General features: G+C 35.9%; 1 protein-coding gene across 1 annotated transcript in view; it reads right to left on the bottom strand.

Moving 5' to 3' along the window:
- Positions 1–20,033, bottom strand: part of PREX2 (phosphatidylinositol-3,4,5-trisphosphate dependent Rac exchange factor 2) — a 283,120-nt gene that overhangs the window by 96,272 nt on the left and 166,815 nt on the right. The window contains exons 31-33 of the mRNA XM_050802148.1: positions 15,029–15,070; positions 7,871–8,088; positions 5,114–5,216 (exon numbers count right to left, since the gene is read on the bottom strand). Of these exons, the coding sequence (XP_050658105.1) occupies positions 5,114–5,216; positions 7,871–8,088; positions 15,029–15,070 (363 nt within the window). The remainder of the gene's footprint in view (positions 1–5,113; positions 5,217–7,870; positions 8,089–15,028; positions 15,071–20,033) is intronic.

The raw sequence follows: 20,033 nt of genomic DNA on the forward strand, positions 1-20,033 counted from the left end.
AAAAGACACATCTGATAAAAGACTGTCATCCAAAATACACAGATAACTCTTCAAACCCAACAATAAGAAAACAAACAACCCGAGTGTATTAATCCATTCTTTCTTTGCTATAAAAATGTCTAAGAGTGAGTAATTTATAAAGAAAAGAGGTTTAATTGGTTCACGGTTCTACAGGCTGTACAGGAAGCAAGATGCTCACATCTGCTCAGCTTCTGAGGAGGCCTCAGGAAACTTATAACCATGGCAGTAGACAAAAGGGGTAGCAGGCACATCATATGGCAAGAGCAAGAGAGCAAGCGGAGAGGTGCTACACATTTTTAAACAACCAGATCTCATGAGAACTCATTATCATGAAGACAGTACCAAGGGGAAGGCACAACATCATTCACGAGAAATCCACCCCCATGATCCAATCACCTCCACCAGGCCCCACCTCCAACACTGGGGATTACAATTAAGCATGGGATTTGGGTAAGGACACACATCCAAACTACATCACCAATTTTCAAAATGGGCTAAAGACCTCAACAAACAACTCTTTCAAGAAGATATAGAGATGGCAAATAATCATATGAAATGATGCTCTATATCATTTGTTATCAGGGAAATGCAAATTAAAACGGTACTGAGCTACCACTATACACTCATAGAGGGGCCAAAATCCCAAACACTGACAACACCAAATGCTCGCAAGGATGTGGAGCGATAGGAGCACTCATTCATCACTGGAGGGAAAAATGCAGATTTTCCACAAAATAAATATCATTATAGAAAATTTAATCCTTTAGCTAGTTTAGTCCTCTCTCACTAATTAAATAATATGATATGGGGAGTACCTTGTATTTTCCTTATCACTAAAGTGGTTACATTGCCCATTTATGCCTTTGTATTTCTCACCAGACTCCATGCGCATAGCCACTCTGGAAAACAGTCTGGCACTTTCTTGCCAAACTAAGACGCTCTTAACATACGATCCAGGAATCATGGTTCTTGGTATCTATCCAAAAGAGCTGAAAACTTATATCCACATAAAAACCTGCACGTGTGCCTATAGCCACTCTTCATAATTGCCAAAACTTAAAAGCAACCAAGATGTCCTTTGAATGGATAAACTGTGGTACATCCAGCCAATGGAATATTCTTCTGTGCTAAGAGATGAGCTATCAAGCCATGAAAAGACATGAAGGAAGCTTAGATGCATATTATAAGTGAGAGAAGACAATCTGAAAGGCTACATACTGTATAATCCTAACTATATGATGTTCTGAAAAAGGCAAAACTACAGAGAAAGTGAAGAAAATCAGTGGATGCCAGGGGTTGGGTGCAGAGTGGGAGGGAGGAGGAATTAATAGGGATTTTAGGGCAGTAAAAATACTCTGTATGATACTATAATGGTGGATACATGTCAGTACACATTTGTCCAGATTCAGAGAACATACAGCTCCAAGAGTGAATCCTAATGTAAACTATGAACTTTGAGTGATTACGATATAGGTTCATTGATTTTAAGAAATGTACCTCTATGGTGAGGGCTATTGATAGCTGAGGAGGCTGTGCATGTGTAGGGACAGGGGTATGGAAAATCTCTGTACCTTCCTCTCAATTTTGCTGTGAACCTAAAACTACTCTAAAACTATAAAGGCTTTTTAAAAAGTGCATAATACTCACGTGGAGTTGAAAATTGTTGCCTTTTATTTGTGGAAATTTATTAGCTACAAAAACCAAACTTGATAATTAGGACTATATAATATTTAAATGCTTCAAAACCAATATTGCAAGAGGAAAAGGTCTCTGGTAGCATCCTATAGAGGGATTCATCTCACAAAGGAGTTTCAACAGTGCCATCCCCATCCCATCCCTGTAAACATAGCCTCTAACCATTGAATGGGCCCATGAGTTTCAAAATAAGTCTTCGACTAAGAAGCTGTTAGTTTCCTCTGCCTGGGTTGTTCTTCCCTGACTTTTTGCAGAGTTGGGTCTTTCTTATCCTTCAGATCTCAGCTTAAAAGCTACTTCTGCAGAGAATCCTCCACCAGTCACCCCTTGAAGGGCTGCCTCATCTTTTTTCTTTATGCATCTGCTTATTTCCTTCATAGGATTTATCACAGTTTTATCTTTATATTGATTTCTTGTTGATTGCTGATTATTCATTCCTTATTCATTATTGATTCCTAATTCCTTATTCCGAACTAGGCCGTCAGTTCCATGAAGATGGGAACCATGCCTGTCTCATCCATGATGGCATCCACACCTCCAAGCACAATGCCTGGCCCATATAAGGATAGTGGGGACTCAAACATATTCATTTTCCTAATAATGAACTACTATAAAATTACCCATATCACCGTTGAAAAGAAGACCTGCTGTCATTACATTATTCTCCTAAACTGATGCAGATTTTCCACAAAATAAATTTAATTATAATTTACCATTTAGCTAGTTTATTACTCCTTCACTGATTTGTGTAATAAGACATGAGAAGCACCTTGTACTTCCCTTATTACCAAAGTGGTCAAATTGCCCTTTTACTTCTTTGTATCTCTCATTAGCGTCTAAGCTCCATGCCAAAAAAGCCTTGTTTCATTTGCACACCATGATATCCCTAGAACTTAGTTTAGTAGTTAGCATGCTATACATATTTAATAATTATTTCTTCAATGAAAACAAACTGTTTTTAATCAAGACATTTGAGTTCTACTTGCTTGGCATGCCATAATTCTTCAGAATCTCATTATTCTTTTCATGCAAAAGTGAGATTATAGGTGATGCTATAAATATAGCTTTTGAGAAGAAGCAAAGTAATTAAGTAAGAAGGGTGGATTCAAATACTTACTGAATACTAGCATAGCCATATATGATGCTAGAGTCTTTCAAATACATTATCTTATTTAAGTCCCTCAACCCTGTGAGTTAGGGAAAGCCACAGTTCTCATGCTTAAAGATAAGAATGGAGCCAAGATTTGGACTTGGATTTCTTGACTTCAAAGCCAGTGGTATCTTTACACCTTCATGCGTCCCCACTCTCTGTACTTAGTCCTCCCTCAAAGGTATGCAGTCAACTAGTCTCCATCCCAGTGATATGGAATTAATTAGTGAATCTGACTTCTCTGCATCTAAGTAACAGGAAGATCAAACTACATGCAATGCATAATAAAGCTTCATTTCCTTACACCACTTAAATAAGATGTGATGACCTTTGATTACAGAATAATTTTATTTCCTGCATCAACTTAAAATAAGAATTATATTCCTATCTTCACTCTTTTTAGTGTTCAATAGTGCAGCATTGGAACCAGCCCCTCACTAGGGAACTATTTTCAGAAGTTGAGGTTACACTTTGAAGAGATACATTAAAATGTATTGCCAAATATATTCAGAATGCCTGTATCTGTTATAGTGACATCTACATTTACATACTATTATTACTTACATGGGCTCAATTATTTTTTATATTTAGTATGTGTTTCAAAGTTAAATCTTTCACAGTAGATAATAAGCAAGTATTTTATCAAGCTTATGATATTGGTTCTTCTCCTTCTTGTTCAACAGACCATTTGCCAATAATGTCATAGAATCATGGAAAACAGTACTCCTGTGAACTTATAGTTCCTCAGGCAAAACTTTAAACAACATATTGGGTTATATCATGAAAATAGAGTTCTCTCTGCTTGCAGCAAAACTATGCCCACATTATTCAAGTAAATGAAAATATATCCTATTCTATACATATCCACAGAAAACCACACAATTTACTCAAATAATATTATCCTTATCAAATAATACCCTCTGCCAGAAAAATCCTTGAATAAATGCAACCTAAATTTCTAACTTTGTACTTCTTGTTCTCTTCCTCATTCATCAGAGGAAATGAAACTTTAATAATATTCTGTTCTCTCTATTTTCATAAATTAAACAGCATTGACACTGCTTTATTTTTAAATAATCTCCACAGCTACCCTCCAGGCCAAGTCACCATCCTCTCCCACCTGGATCATTCAGTAGCCGTCTAACTGATCACTCGGCTTCTGCCCTTGGTCCCAGAGTAGTCTGTTTAACACAGCAGTCAGAGACAGCCTTTTAATATGGAAGTCACATCCCATAATTCATCTGTTCAATGGCATGGTTAGGAAGCAAAGCTTTTTCAACAGCTGGCAGGCCCTGCATAGTCTGGCCTCCTTGCTGTTTCCAACTCTTTTTCTGTTCCCCTCACTGGCTCCACTCCACCTGTGTAGGCCAACTTCCTATCCTGAGAGCATGCCATGTCTGCTTCCAGCCTCAGAGTCCAGTGAGCCCGGGACACTGCTCCTCCGACACCTCCACAACTCCCTCCCTCAACCTCTTCAGGGTTCTGCTCTCCTTTTAGGTAAAGATTCCTCCTTACCCCATTCATTATCTGCAACCTTTCACCTGCCCCTTCATTGGTATCTTTTGCTCTCTTTTGTTTCCCTATATATCTTTCACATAATTGCCTTCTAATTTATTATAAAATAATTTTGCCTATTATTTATCTCTCCTCACCTTAACTTAATCCCCATGAGAGATATCTATCTGTTTAGTTCTCTACTGAATCCAACACCAAGAATCATCTTGGCAAGAAGCAGGCATTTAAGGAGCTTTTGATACATGAATAAATGAATGATTATCATCTTAAGTCAGATCATGAATCAAATGAAAATGTATGGAGTCCTTATTTATTGTACTAGACATTAGGAATGTGAGAAATAAAACCTGAATAAGCTTACACCTTCTGGCCTAATACATATGATACTCGTACTTTTGAAAAAACAAGAGACATATAAAAAAATAACAAACTACTGGAGATTTATTAGACTGATCGATATATTTTAACTATATTTATGGGAATGTGGAAATAGTAAATAATGATAACTTGCAGAAAGTAAAAGATATGGACATTAAACCATACATATTGCTACTTCTCTGAATATATAACTTTTAAAATACTGCCTTTGTCAGATTAGTGATGGAAAATTGCTAAATCAAAAGGATATATTTCAATCATTCAGTTAATAAAATATTTATCAAATATATTAATATTAAAGTTATATATAATTATTTGATGCCAAATAAATTTTGTAAATACCTAATTACTTACTTGCAACCAGGGGTTCCTCTTCTGATGGTTTAAAGTAAAAGGAAACCTTTTCCAAATCAAATAGTGCAACCAGTGTATCTTCTAACATGGCTTGTTCATCTGTCTACAAAGAAAGAAAAACAATATATAATACAAGATGATATAAAGCAATATAAAGTAACATAACATAATGTAAATCCAGACCAAAATAACTTTGTAGTGTGGCTAATTGTTTTGTAGTTTTAGTAGAGAGAGGGTTTCACTGTGTTAGCCAGTATGGTCTCCGTCTCCTGACCTCGTGATCCACCCGCCTTGGCCTCCCAAAGTGCTGGGATTACAGGTGTGAGCCACCACACTCGGCCTAAACCATTATCTTAAAAAAAAATCCTTTTGAAGCAGCAAAAAAAAGTCATGACCCTAGAAAGAAAGGACAGGACTGAAGAATCAGTGTTTATTCTGATAAAAATACACAAAGCAAGAAATGTTCCAGACAGTATGGCCTTTGAGGGCTACAGCACAAGCCATGGTGTTGCAGCAAACATTGCCAAAGCCAGGCCCAAGTGACCACTGGCTGTGCCTTGCTCTCAGGGACACACAGACCACCGGAGCACTGCTCCTAGAGAGCCATTCACACTCCTGGGTGGATGTTTTCTTTCTGCCTTTCTGACAGAAGCAGAAAGACTACGGGTTTCTTCAATTTTTTTTTTCCTTAGCAACCTCTCTATTTTCTTTTTAAAATCAATTCCTTAAATAAATTTAAAGGTTTCACAAGACCAGTTGAAAAAACACACACACAGCTTCATTGAGATATAACTCACATACTGTAAAATTCACCCATTTAAAATGTATAGCTCAGGGGTTTTAATATATTCACAGAGCTGTCCAGCTAGCACCATCATCTAACTTTAGAATATTTTTATCATCCCCCAAAGAAACCCGATACCGAATAGTATTCACTCCTCATTTTCCTGCCCCCAACCGTCAGTTGTAGGCAACCACTAGTCTACTTCCTGCCTCTAAAATGTACCTAGTTAGTACATTTCACCACAATGGAATCAAACTATATGAGGTCTTTTGTGACTGGCTTATTTCACTTAGCATAATGCTTTCAATGTTCATCCATGTTGTAGCATGTATCAGTACTCCATTCCTTTTTATTGCTGAATAATATTCCATTATATGGACACATCACATTTTGTTTATCCATTCATCAGTTAATGGACATATGAGTTGTTTCCACTTTTTAGCTACTATGAATAATCTTGCTAGGAATGTTTGCAAGATTTTACAAAATTGTAAGATTTTGTGTGAATGTAAGTTTTCATTTATTTTAGATATTACCTAGAAATAGAATTTCTAGGTAATATGGAAACTCTACGGTTCATATTTTGAGGGACTGCCAAACCAGTTTCCAAAATGACTCTGCCACTTCCCACGAGCAACTTAGGAGGGTTACAAACTTTCTCCACATCCTCCCCAAAACTTGTGACTATCTGTCTTTTGTGTTATAGCCATCCATATCACACGTATTGTGGTATTTCATTGTGGTTTTGAGCTGCATTTCTCTCATGGCTAATGATGTTGATCATCTTTTCATGTGCTGTTCGGACATTTTTATATCTTTGGAGAAATATCTATTCAAATCATTTGTATACTTTTTAATTGGTTATTTGTTATTTTACTGTTGAATTTTAAGGGTTCTTTAAAGATTCTGCCTATGTCACTTATCAAATATATTATTTGTAAATATTTTCTCATATTCTTTGAGATTTCCAATAAAATTAAGTTTAAAGTAAAAGCACCGGCACTTGATTAGACAATGGCAGCTTAAAAGTAAGGAAAACACAACAGAAATAAAGCCTTACTTATTTACACATTCATTCAACAGATAATTGATGCCTACCATGTGTTAAAAATTAGGCTTCCTATCATATGTAATTCACACATACAGACACATATTTGTTTTTCAACTCAAACATGTTACTCTGTAGCTATATTTTCTATGTGTACTTTAACAGATGAAATAGGCTCTCGTGTTTAAAATTACAATTCTATTCCGTGATCACCTAACGTTTACATATTAAAGTGAACATATTTGCTTTTAAACATGATGATAACTATCCAAACCACCAGAGGTATACGTGAAAAATCTCTTAAGTTCACCACAGTTTTATTTTTCAAATATTTAAAGATGCTTTCTTCATATCCACTGTGGAAACCCGATGAATAAACATAGAATATTCTACAGCAATTAAGGCAATGCTCTTCGATTTAATAGGACAAACATGCATACAAAGAAAAGAACTAAAATTATTTAACATACGCAAAGTTTAAACAGATTGTCAGGCAGTATGGTATTTGAGCTCTCTGAGCTTGGCTCTCAAGCCTGCTCCAGGACATCAATCGCAATAGGAGCTTTGGTTTCACAGCAGCCTGTGTCCTTGGACTGGGAGTAAGGAAAAGCAGCAGAAAGACCCTTTTTCTTCTGGTGACCTTTTCCAGTCAGTGGGTAGGGATACAAGAATTAGTAACAGATGGAGGCTGTCTCAGCTTTTAGCAGCCACAGAGAAGAGATACAAATCAGCAAAGAAGGAATACATTCTACATACTAATTAAAAATTGAAGGACCACAGAAAAATGTATACTTTTAACGTAGCTGAATGCATGCACATTCATAGAGATAACCCGGGGGAAAGAAATAACTATTTCTTATTTCAAAACATGTTACAGTGTAGGTTACAGTTGACACAGACAGTGGGAGTCATGTGATTTCCTTACCAAGTTTGGTGACAGAAGTGACTGAAAGTGAAAAAGAACACCTGCATTCGCTATCTGGTCCAGCCACCTCCTGCTGGCTTCCCAAGTTTCCATCTCATTTTCCTTGCTGTTGTCAAACATCTGGTTCAAGGCCGCCATGAGCTGCTCAGAGAAGGCACAGACAGTGGCCACAAGAGTCTGGCAGAAAACCATGTCTCTACGGAGCTGTGTCTCACTATCTGTGATCGAAGAGAACACAGAGAATGCTTTGAAAAATGTTGCAGATGGTGCGAACCAATGAGTTAAGCATCTACATTCACTAGCATTTCATCTTTTCACTAAACTCACACATGTGAAAAATGTGAATTTGACCTCTATGAATGACCACACACATTTTAGCAAACATGCTTTACAGAAAACACTAAACACCAAAAAATAGTAGAAATATTAAAATATTTTTTCCTCATCAATATTGTGACTCTATTCTAGAATCATTAAATTGTTTGATAAAACCTGAGGGAGAAAAATAAGGCTTCATTTATTTATATTTTCTATGCCTGATGGGACACAATTTGCATTTGCTGCAATGACATTTTCCTAAACAAAACTCAAAGTCCAATTCGTCAGTTTTTGTTGGCAAATTAAATACAATATTATCAATACAATTTTTAAAATTAACAACTAAACCTAAAATATTAATGTGAAATACATATAGGGAAGAGTATATGATGTTCAATTGTTTGCAGGTATAAGCAAATCTATCTCTCCTGAATGGTGTTATTAAACTTCATGAGCTATAAGTGTGTTCAAATATCTAAGAATATAAATTTCTATAATTCTTTCAAATAAGCAATGTATTTATAGTTTTAGTATGAATTGATTTTTATATGTTTAACAGGATTCTTATCCTGCAATTGACTGGAGTTTTGGTTAACCCACTGATATGGTTAGGCTTTGTGTCCCCACCCAAATCTCATCTTGAATTATCATCCCCAGGTGTTGAGGAAGAGACCTGGTGGAAAGTGATTGGATTACGGAGGTGGTTTCTCCCATGCTGTTCTTGTGATAGTGAGTGAATTTTCATGAGATCTGATGGTTTTATAAATGGCACTTTTTCCTGTATTCTGACACACATGCTCTCTGCTCTCTCTTGCCTACCACCGTGTAAGACATGCCTCTTTCCCCTTCTGCCTTCTCCCATTCTAAGTTTTCTGAGGCCTTCCTGGCTCTGCATAACTGTGAGTCAATTAAACTTTTTTCCTTTATAGAGTACCCACAATCTCAGGTATTTCTTCATAGCAGTGAGAAAACAGACTAATACACCCACTTTGAAGATATGTTTCCACTGTGAACTGCCACTTCTGAACTAGAGATTTTTCAAATGGAAAGAAGCTAACACACAGAGTTCATTTCTTCTGGTGGTTGGATATATACAAACTACAGAAACACAAAGCTACACATTCCATATTTTGAAAAATCACTTCCACTAGAAGTGGAAACAACAAAGGGAAAAATAACCTCCTGTCAAATGCATACTAAATATTTCAAGGATTCATAGACTTTTCTGGAATAAAGAAGCATTATCAATATTAGTGTATAACACAGAGATAAATGCTGACTTTATTCAGTGGGGAGCTCCTGTTTTATTGACCAAACAGGCATAATTTTTAAGATTTTCCAAGAACATTGAACATCTGTTTTTAATAACCATCAAAGGTATATGTATATATAATTTAGTTTCTATGTTACTTCGTTTCACTGTAAAACCTACTCTCGAAAATTTTATTAGAAAGATAATTAAATATTCAAAATATTTAATTTTGTATCTGAATATTCATTTATTAGGCTCAACTATAGAAACATGCTGCTTTGGTAGGTTAAAATGGTGGAATATGGCCATTCCATATGGCTCAGCTTACTAATTTAACCAACAACATGTGTTAAGCGTCTATATCATGTGCCCCATGCTACTAGATAGGAAAGGGCATTTATAGGTAACTATAAAATCTTTAAACTGGAAATGAACTTTGTCCAATCCTCAATTAAGAAAAAAAACTAAACACCATTTTGTTGTGCACAATTTCTATCACAGTAGACACTGAACAAATGTTCACTAAATCAATGATTAAAATAGAGTCAGTGGCACTAAAAATAAATAAAAAAGTGAAATGAAAAGACATGAGTTAATTCTCTGGTTTCTTGAAATATCTGGATTTAATTTTACTTAAGAAGCTAATTCAGATAGCTTGTTAGCTCCAGTGTGCACCTAGGGTACTGAGGTTCACGACAGAAACTAAATAAGTAAAATAAATTGTCCTATGTCTTTGTTGTACATTATTACTTTGTTTTTCAGATGTTCTATAGTGAAGCAGAAAATCTGGGTGAATTTTAAAAAATACTTCAGTAGATATGGCAGCAATACTCCCACCTATACCTTGACAATGTTTTAATAAAAATCTAATCGGAAAGAAATTATGGATATTGAGCGAAAAGCAAAAATCTAGAGAAAGAAGGATCTGCACTTCAAGCTTTAACAAAAATCACCGGGATTAATAACTTTGCACTGGTAGAAATAATTATTTCCAAGTTTCTTTTGTGAAAAAATTCTCTTCTATTTTTATCCTCAGAAGAATACTTAGATGTTTATGCTATACTCTGCTACTATATTCTATTTGCATTTAAGCCAAAATAAGATTTTTCTTTCAACCTCTTTATCAAATCAGAACTGATTGCAATTGACAGTCATCTTTTCAATGTGCAAAACCTGTTGATAACTTGAAGTTGTATTCATTCATCAATTCAAATGTTTAACACTGAATGAATACCCTACAGGAATTGACAGCTGCAACAACTACTAGAGGATCCAAGCTGGGGCCTCAGCCATACTGAATAAAAATTCATACTTCATGAGGTGATATTCTTTTGCCACCTTCCTATTTTCAACAGAGAGTATATGAATTGTTTGCACAGATTCAAAATGTACATATTATATCAAGAGCTTTTCAAATTAACTTTTTACAAGTCATCATCTCACAGTGAATAACAAAGTTAGAAAACAGTGGCATAAGCGGGACCTTGCGACCTATCCCCAACTTCTATTTACAGCTTCTCAACATACCACTTCCCTCCATTCATGCCACACTACAGCAACAATGTTCACAGAATTATTGGGAGAGCACATTAAAACAACATATCTGAAAGCAGTCAGAAGCGTGGGGTACGCAGACCTGTCCTCTTTGAGCCACACAGTACTGCTCGGCAGTTCTCAAATACCAAATGCCCTATGGCCTACATTTGGCCTATACCTTCCTTCCAGATGTACTTTATGCCCTTGTCCTTCTCCTCTGTGTAGCAAACTTTAAATCAATCTTTAAGAGTCAACTCATCAAACTATTGAAACTCATTGAAAGGTTATCTCCCCTTGTGAAATTCCCCTCTTCCCAAGGAAGTACTGGGGCTCTTCTTCTGGTCACCATAGACCTGGGGGCATCCTTCTACTGGAGGGCTAAATATATAACACAGTGGGCATTCATTTATGAGTCTGTGTTCCCAAGGAACCATCAGCACATCAAGGCCAGAGAAGTGGCATGTGACTTAGGCTCACACTCCTTAGAGGCGTATCAACCGCTTTCAACTACCCATTCTACGCCAAAGTTTAGGTATCAGATCCTCATGTGGAAAATGGGGTCCATTCCTCCTTCTTAGGTCTACGATAAAGATAAATGAGATAAAAAGTATTTAAAGCACTTAACAAAGTAAAATGGTGTATCATTATCATTGTAATTCTTCTTTTTGTCCAGCGTCTAGCACCATGCTTGGCACTGAGTAGGTGCTCAGCTTTATTGCTCATGGAGAAGGAACAATTTGTTACATAAATACAACAAAATCTACTAACTCTCAGCAAAAATATCCAGGTCTTTTTCTTTCAATTATGCAACCATTCAAAATTTATAAGTATCCATCCTTTACCAAAGGTATTTTTGGTTTTTTTGTGTGTTTTTGTTTTGTTTTGCTTTGTTTTTTTAAGACAGAGTGTCTTGCTCTGTCACCCAGGCAGTACAGTGGCAGGATCATAGCTCACTGCAGGTTCAAACTTCTGGGCTCAAGAGATCCTCCTACCTTGGCCTCCCAAATAGCTGGGACTACAAAGTGTGTGCCATCACTTCTGGCTAATTTAATTTTTTTTTTTTTAAGGCAAGGCTTCACTATGATGTCCAGGCTGGTCTGAAACTCCTAACCTCAAATAATACTCCATCCTCAGCCTCTCAAAGTGCTGGGATTATAAACAGGGCACACTGCCTTCATTTCCTATTTTCTATGAATAAGAAAGAACTACAGCAAAAATCACATCTGTTTTCAGCTACTAGCAAAAGAAGAAAAACAGAGATTTTGAGGGTTTTTTTTTTTTTTTTTGCTTACTATTATTGTAGAGTAAGATTTTTATTATTTATTTTTATCATAGAGTAATATTTTTCTCACAATGAGAGTACACTAAAAAGAAATGGTTTTTGTACCTATAAAAGGCTTCAGTTTCATTTTAGTATTTAAGCACCTATCTCATCTTCTAAAACATGTTTTAAATTACACTATTTAATCTTGGCTGTTTAAAAGTTTAAGATCTATAATTAGCTAGCTGGTCTAAAAAGAATGAGATGGTTTCTAGACACACAAAAGCAATCTCAGAAATTATGCTAACACAGAGATTGTAGGGCAAATAAAGCAAAATAAACAACAAAAAAGGAGATTAGAGAAAGGTAGAAATAAGAGGAGGTTAAGAATATTTAAAAGACACAGTTTACCCTTTTCAAATGAACATAATTTCACAGCCAAAAATATGAAGTATTTTGGCTACTGTTTTGGTGTCATCCTATATAGAAGAGGGGAAGAGAGAGTGAGCAAATAAAGCAGGAAAATAAAGAATCATAAGAGGAATAGAAAAATAAAATTTAAATCAAAATAAAAACCTACCAGAGCATCCATTTGAGCATTAATGAATAAAACGAAGCATCCTGGAATCACCTCCAGAACTGGAAAACCTAAGTTTGAATTTCAAAACTGCCACCTACTATTTATTCATTTATTCAATAAGACATCAATATGCCTAACCTTCTAGATGCTCCAAAGTCAGTGTTGACTGTATACTATGTGCTGGTTATTATTAATCTGCCAGAATGTCAATTTCTTCACCTTTACAACTGTGGAAACAATAATATTCTCACGTGGTGGGTTGTGGGGACCCAATGAAATCCAAGAAAATGAGGTCCATGAATTGTGTTTTTAGTAAAGCTCAAAAACTGTAAGATATTTTTGCCATTATTATTACTCAGTCAAAAAGCAAAGTAAAAACTTTTTTCATTACGGCAAAAAACCAGAGGACAAATAAAAAAGCCCTGTTGGTTAACTTGGTTCATTCGTAATTTAAAATTTCCAAGTGTGGTACTTTGTAAAAGTGGTCACAAATTCTTTCCCTCCCTGCATCCACACTCTTGCAATGTAATTTTGAGACCCTCTCCTTCAAAAGTAGAATCTATGTCTCTACCCCTTAAGTCTGGCCTTGCCAGTTACATGCTGGGGCCGGAAGGTGACAAGCTCTTAGACATTTGCACTGTCTTCCTGGAATCCTGCAAATCCACCATGTGAACGAGAACAGGCTAGCCTCATAGATGACGAGAGACAGGCAGCCCAGGCAGCCCTGTAACCTCAGCTAACAGCCAGTCAAATGTTACATATGTGAGCAAGGCCACCCTAGATCACCTGTGCCTAGCCAACCCACCACCTGACTGCAGACACATGGGCATACCCAGCCAAGATCAATAAAACCTAGCACAGACCAGCAGAATCACCCAGATAACACTAGACAGGTAAGCAATAATAAATGGTCATTGTTTTATGCCACAAAGTTTGGGGAATTTTTTTTAGCACAACAAACACTAACTGCTATCACAAGTAGTCATTCAGGTTATATTTTTCGGAATGAATTCCTATCAAAATTTAGTTAGTGTAATAGAATTTCTGTGTATACACATACACATACTTTATGGGAAATAGATTAAAATAATAAAAGTAACTCATTCAACATATCTATATATCTCCAAATCTACAGAAACAGATGCACAGCAGGCTAACATCAAACTGTTCAGTGTAATTAAACGGCATGTGAGTTTTCCCAATCTTTATAATCCATTTCCTTCTAAATGCATTTTGAATGAAAACCCTGTTGAAATATTTCATACATTTTTCCTTTTTCATTCATATAATTTTTCATTCATTTTTGTCACAAATATTTGTTGAATATCTATATGCCAGCCACTATTTTGGGCATTTGCTGATGATCAAAATAGACATAGTGCCCGCCTTTATGACATTTACAGTCCATCATCTGCCATTTAGAATCTCATCAAATATTTAATTGTCCTTTAGTGTCATTTTCCATTACCAATATTTTTTGAGCTCTCACTAAGTGCATGGTAAAAGTGTTTTAATGTAAGATTTGTAAAATGTTTACATACATTCTTGTTCATAAACAAAATTTAGACACGATTAACTTTAGCAAAACCTGCTCCCTTTCTCCTGTTTAATAATATTTTGTTTAAATCTCTATTCATATATGTTTTCATGGTTTTGCTTATAAGAGAATACAAGTATGTGTGTATATATATGTATGTGTATATATATATTTGCATTTTTATTAAAATGATGTGAGTACTTTTTCTAATCTTTCCAAAGGTTTCGAGAAGGTAGGGATCATATTTCCTTTTTTTTTTTTTTTTTTTTTTTTTTTGAGACGGAGTCTCGCTCTGTCACCCAGGCTGGAGTACAGTGGCCGGATCTCGGCTCACTGCAAGCTCCACCTCCCGGGTTCTCGCCATTCTCCTGCCTCAGCCTCCCGAGTAGCTGGGACTACAGGCGCCCGCCACCTCACCCGGCTAGTTTTTTGTATTTTTTAGTAGAGACGGGGTTTCACCATGTTCGCCAGGATGGTCTCGATCTCCTGACCTCGTGATCCGCCCGTCTCGGCCTCCCAAAGTGCTGGGATTACAGGCTTGAGCCACCGCGCCCGGCCAGGGATCATATTTCTATTTTGTAAATGGTTGAAGGCACTGTCCTCAAATTTCAAGGCCTTTATGATCCTAGGCCACAATCACTTAAATAGTAAAAAAATAAAATGCAAAATGTTACCTGAATATTCAAGAAGAGCCAGGAGTATCCTACACCTCACCTCTGCAGAGAAAGAAAACACATCAGTTAATTGTTCACTCTTTCTGTCACAAATACCATATTTTAACTGTGTAGTCAAAATTAGTATGATCTTATTATACTAGGCTGGTGCAAAAGTAATTGCGGTTTTGCCATTACTTCAATGGATGGCAAAAACAGCAATTACTTTTGCACCAACCTAATATTAAATAATAAAAATCAATTCACTTGACATGCTACTCTTGCCTGTTTGCCTACACTAATTCTATCCATTGTTCAAGATCCTGAAATGTCTCTGAATTATATCAGTCAATGAAACACCATTCAAATCCTGGCAGGTTTTTAGGTCATCCTTAGCTGTTTTAGCCTACTTGGTGTTCTGCAAGCTACAACTGTTGTAATCGCTAGCAATAAACTGTCAAACAATATTTTATTTATATATATATGTATGTGTGTGTGTGTGTGTGTATATATATATATATATACACTCTTCTTCCAACCCCAACCCACAGAGGGTCAATCACAGATGTAAATATAAAAACTTACAAAGTTCCTGCTAAATACCCAAGACTATGGGAAACAAAAAAGATTAAGTTATATCCTATTCTAGACAGATTCACAATAGAGTCAGAAAGACAGAATTGACTAAAAAGAAATGCAGGAAATACTTGAAAGGGCACTAATTTTTACAAGTGAGACTGAAAGAAGAAAAGGATTTCAGAGGCAGGAAAGTACAATAAGCTAAGAGTCAGAAGACTGCTGTTATATACTAACTTTGTGGCTTTAGAAAATTGCTAAATTACTCTGAGTCTCAATTAACCCATTCATAAATGAAGATAACATCTGCCTTATCTATTTTACAGGTCTGTGTAAAATATAAGTGAGAATATGTATGAAAAGTCTTTAAAAATTGTTTAAAGTGCTATATACATGTGAAGACTGTTATTATTGTAATCTGAATCTGGCCGAAGTTGCTATAGAATTCTAAATGAGACTAGAAAATATTTCATAAAACTTTAAATTATCACTGTCAAGAAAAGAGATACATATTCTAAGACTGAGAAATTTTGCTAGCAAGGGAATATAGTAGAGAATGAATCACAATTATTTAACAATCTAGCATAGAGAGATTTTACTATGTCATTAAGAGATTGAGATTGGGATATGATTAGAAAGCTCCACTGAAAAATGGCTTCTAACAGATCGATGAGTTTAGTCTTACCTAACAGAAAATCACTGCAAGACTCTGTGACACAGTAGTGAAATTATGAACACGATATTTTAGGAAGATGAATCTCATAATGGTTATAAGAATCAGAAAAAGATAGGGAGAGGGAGGTTAGCCAGAAAAATCATTGCAATTACTGAAGTGTGATAAAAAAGGGAAAAATTGAAGAGACACTCTTTAGAATATTGGGACAAATACAGGGAAAACAATTTTTAAATGTAGGTTGCTAAAAAAAAAAAATGAGATTTAGAATAAAGCATTTTTCTTTTTAGGGAACAAAAAGTCAAAAATGTGTTCACTAATCAACATCTAAATTTAAGGCGATGGTGGGCTACTCAGATAAAAATATCTTCATTCAGCTGATGATATGAGAACATAACTTACCTCAGAGTTAACATTAAGCAGGAGACAGGCATCGTCTTAGTGACACCATACAATTAATCTTTCCTCACTTAATTCACTGTCTTCTCTGCTCTCTTCTACACACAGTTTAATCTGCTATGAATGGGTGAGTATATAATGACACAATTTTTGAATGTCACTGCAACAGTTCTTTCTAAATAAAGACCATAGAATTACAACACCTTGATATCACACGTGGTATATAATGGATGGGATATTTTGAAATCGGAGACTAGGACAAACATTAGAAATGGGGTCATCCCAGCTACTTATATAAACTAAGAAATTCTGGCCTGGTGGCACCAGGTTAAATTAAGTCCCAAGATTTAACCTTCCATTAAGTCATTCATTCACGATATAAAGACAGTCTAGGAAGTAGAATGAAAATGACTTAAGTTGAATAGGATAAATTCGTGCTGAGCCAGCAAAGTTTCTCAGAGTGCCTCCACATAACAAGCAATGGATTTCAACGATCCTAATGCTTTTTCCACTCCTAACAGGACCAGACATCACAGGGATTACCAGGAAATAGTAGTATGCCCTCTCCCTTGCATAGTCCAATGAGATGAAGCAAAAAGTAATCATTTTTAAAGACTCACTTAACATGGTGACAATCACAGCTCTGACCCAAACAGCTCACTGAAACAAAGAAATCTGCAACCAGAGATGCAACTTAAATTCTACAGAGAGCCCTCCCCACATAATTGACTATAAGACTCTCAGCCCATTCAACTACACTCAACTGGCTAGTGGACCCCCATGACTAAGAGTGGCACCCATATACACAACACATATTGATCAATCCATCAATCACTATGTGTATATAGTTATCATTCCTATAGCTGCTTATTGTGACATGAGTTACAAAGAGTACAAAAGTAGGTCTTGAGAAGAAAATGTAAGATTTTTAAAATGAGTACTTTTTGAAAAATTAAACTTTTTATCCTGCATTAGAAATGTATTTTTTAAAACTTTTAAGTTCAAGGGTACATGTGCAGGTTTCTTATATAGGTACACTTGTGTCATGGGGGTTTGTTGCACAGATGATTTCATAACCCAGGCATTAAGCCTAATACCCATTAAGTATTTTTTCTGATCCTCTCCCTCCTCCTACACTTCACGTTCTGATAGGCCCCAGTATGTGTTGTTCCTCTCTTTGTGTCCATGTGTTCTCATCATTTAGCTTCCACTTATAAATGAGAACATGTGGTATTTGGTTTTCTGTTCCTGTGTTAGTTTGCTAAGGATAATGGACTCCAGCTCCATTCATGTTCCTGCAAAGGACATTATCTCATTCTTTTTTATGGCTGCATATTATTCCCTGGAATACAGGTACTACATTTTCTTTATCCAGTCTACCACTGATGGGCATTTGAGTTGATTTCATATCTTTGGTATTGTGAGTAGTCCTGCAATGAATATATGTGTGCACACATCTTTATGACAGAGTGATTTATATTCCTTTGGGTATATATCCAATAATGGGATTGCTGGGCCAAATGGTATTTCTGTTTTTGGGTCAAGGAATCACCACACTGTTTTCCACAATGGTTGAACTAATTTACATTCCCACCAACAGCGTGTAAGTGTTCCTTTTTCTCTGCAACCTTGTCAGTATCTGTTATTTTTTGACGTTTTAATAATAGCCATTCTGACAGGTGTGAGATGGTATCTCATTGTAGTTTTGATTTGCATTTCTCTAAAGAACAGTGATGCTGAGCTTTTTTTCATATGTTTCTTAATGAACAGTGATGTTGAGCTTTTTTTCATGTTTGTTAGCCACATGTATGTCCTCTTTTGAAAAGTGTCTGTTCATCTCATTTGCTCACATTTTAGTGAGATTGTTTTTCTTCTTGTAAATTTGTTCCTTATAGATGCTTGACATTAGACCTTTGTCAGATGCACAGTTCGCAAATTTTCTCCCATTCTGTAGGTTGTCTGTTTACTCTGTTAATACTTTCTCTTGTTATACAGGAGCTCTTAAGTTTAATTAGATCCTATTTGTCAATTTTTGCTTTTGTTGCAATTGCTTTCAGCATTTTCGTCATGAAATCTTTGCCCGTTCCTATGTCCAAAATGGTATTACTCAGGTTGTCTTCTAGAGTTTTTATAGTTTTGGATTTTACTTTTAAGTCTTTAATCCATCTTGAGTTAATTTTTGTATAAAGTGTAAGGAAGGGGTTCAGTTTCAATCTTCTGGAAATGGCTAGCCAGTTATCCCAGCACCATTTATTAAATAGAAAATCCTTTCCCCATTGCTTGTTTTTGTCAGCCTTGTAGAAGATCAGATAGTCGTAGGTGTGTGACATTATTTCTGGGCTGTCTATTCTGCTCCATTGGTCCATGTGTGTTTTCATACCAGTACCATGCTGTTTTGGTTACTGTAGCCCTGTAGTATAGTTGGAAGCTGAGTAGTGTGATGTCTCTAGCCTTGTTCTTTTTACTTAGGATTGCCTTGGCTATTCAGGCTCTTTTTTTGGCTTCATACGAATTTTAAAATAGTTTTTTTCTAGTTTTGTGAAAAATGTTATTGGTAGTTTAACAGGAATAGCATTGAATCTGTAAATTGCTTTGGGCAGTATAGCCATTTTAATGGTATCAATTCTTCTTATCAATGAACATGGGATGTCTTTCCATTTGTTTGTGTCATCTCTAATATATCTTTGAGCAGTATTTTGTAGATCTCCTTGTAGAAATCTTTCACCTCCCTGGTTAGTTGTATTCCTAGGTATTTTATTCTTTGTGTGGCAATTGTGAATAAGATTACATTCCTGATTTGACTCTCAGCTTGACTGTTGTTGGTGTATAAGAAAGCTAGTGAGTTTTGCACATTGATTTTTGTATCCCGAGACTTTGCTGAATTTGTTTATCAGCTTAAGGAACTTTTGGGCTGAGACTATAAGGTCTTCGAGATATAGAATCATTTTGTCTACAAACAGGGATAGTTTGACTTCCTCTCTTCCTATTTGGATGCCCTTTATTACTTTCTCTTGCCTAACTGCCCTAGCCAAGACTTCCAATACTACGTTGAATAGGAGTGGTGAGAGAGGGAATCCTTGTCTTGTGCTGGTTTTCAAGGGGAATGCTTCCAGTTTTTGCCTTTTCAGTATGATGTTGTTGGCTGCGGGTTTGTTTTAGATGGCCCTTACTATTTTGAGGTATGTTCCTTCAATACTTAGTTTATTGAGAGTTTTTAACAGGAAGGGATGTTGAATATTATCAAAAGTCTTTTCTGCATCTACTGAGATTATCATATGCTTTTTGTCTTTAGTTCTGTTTATATGATGAATCACACTTGTTGATTTGAGTATGTTGAACCAACTTTGTGTCCCAAGGATAAAGACTACTTGATCACGG

This window comes from Macaca thibetana, chromosome 8 (genome assembly GCF_024542745.1).
Source record: "Macaca thibetana thibetana isolate TM-01 chromosome 8, ASM2454274v1, whole genome shotgun sequence".
NCBI lineage: Eukaryota > Metazoa > Chordata > Mammalia > Primates > Cercopithecidae > Macaca > Macaca thibetana.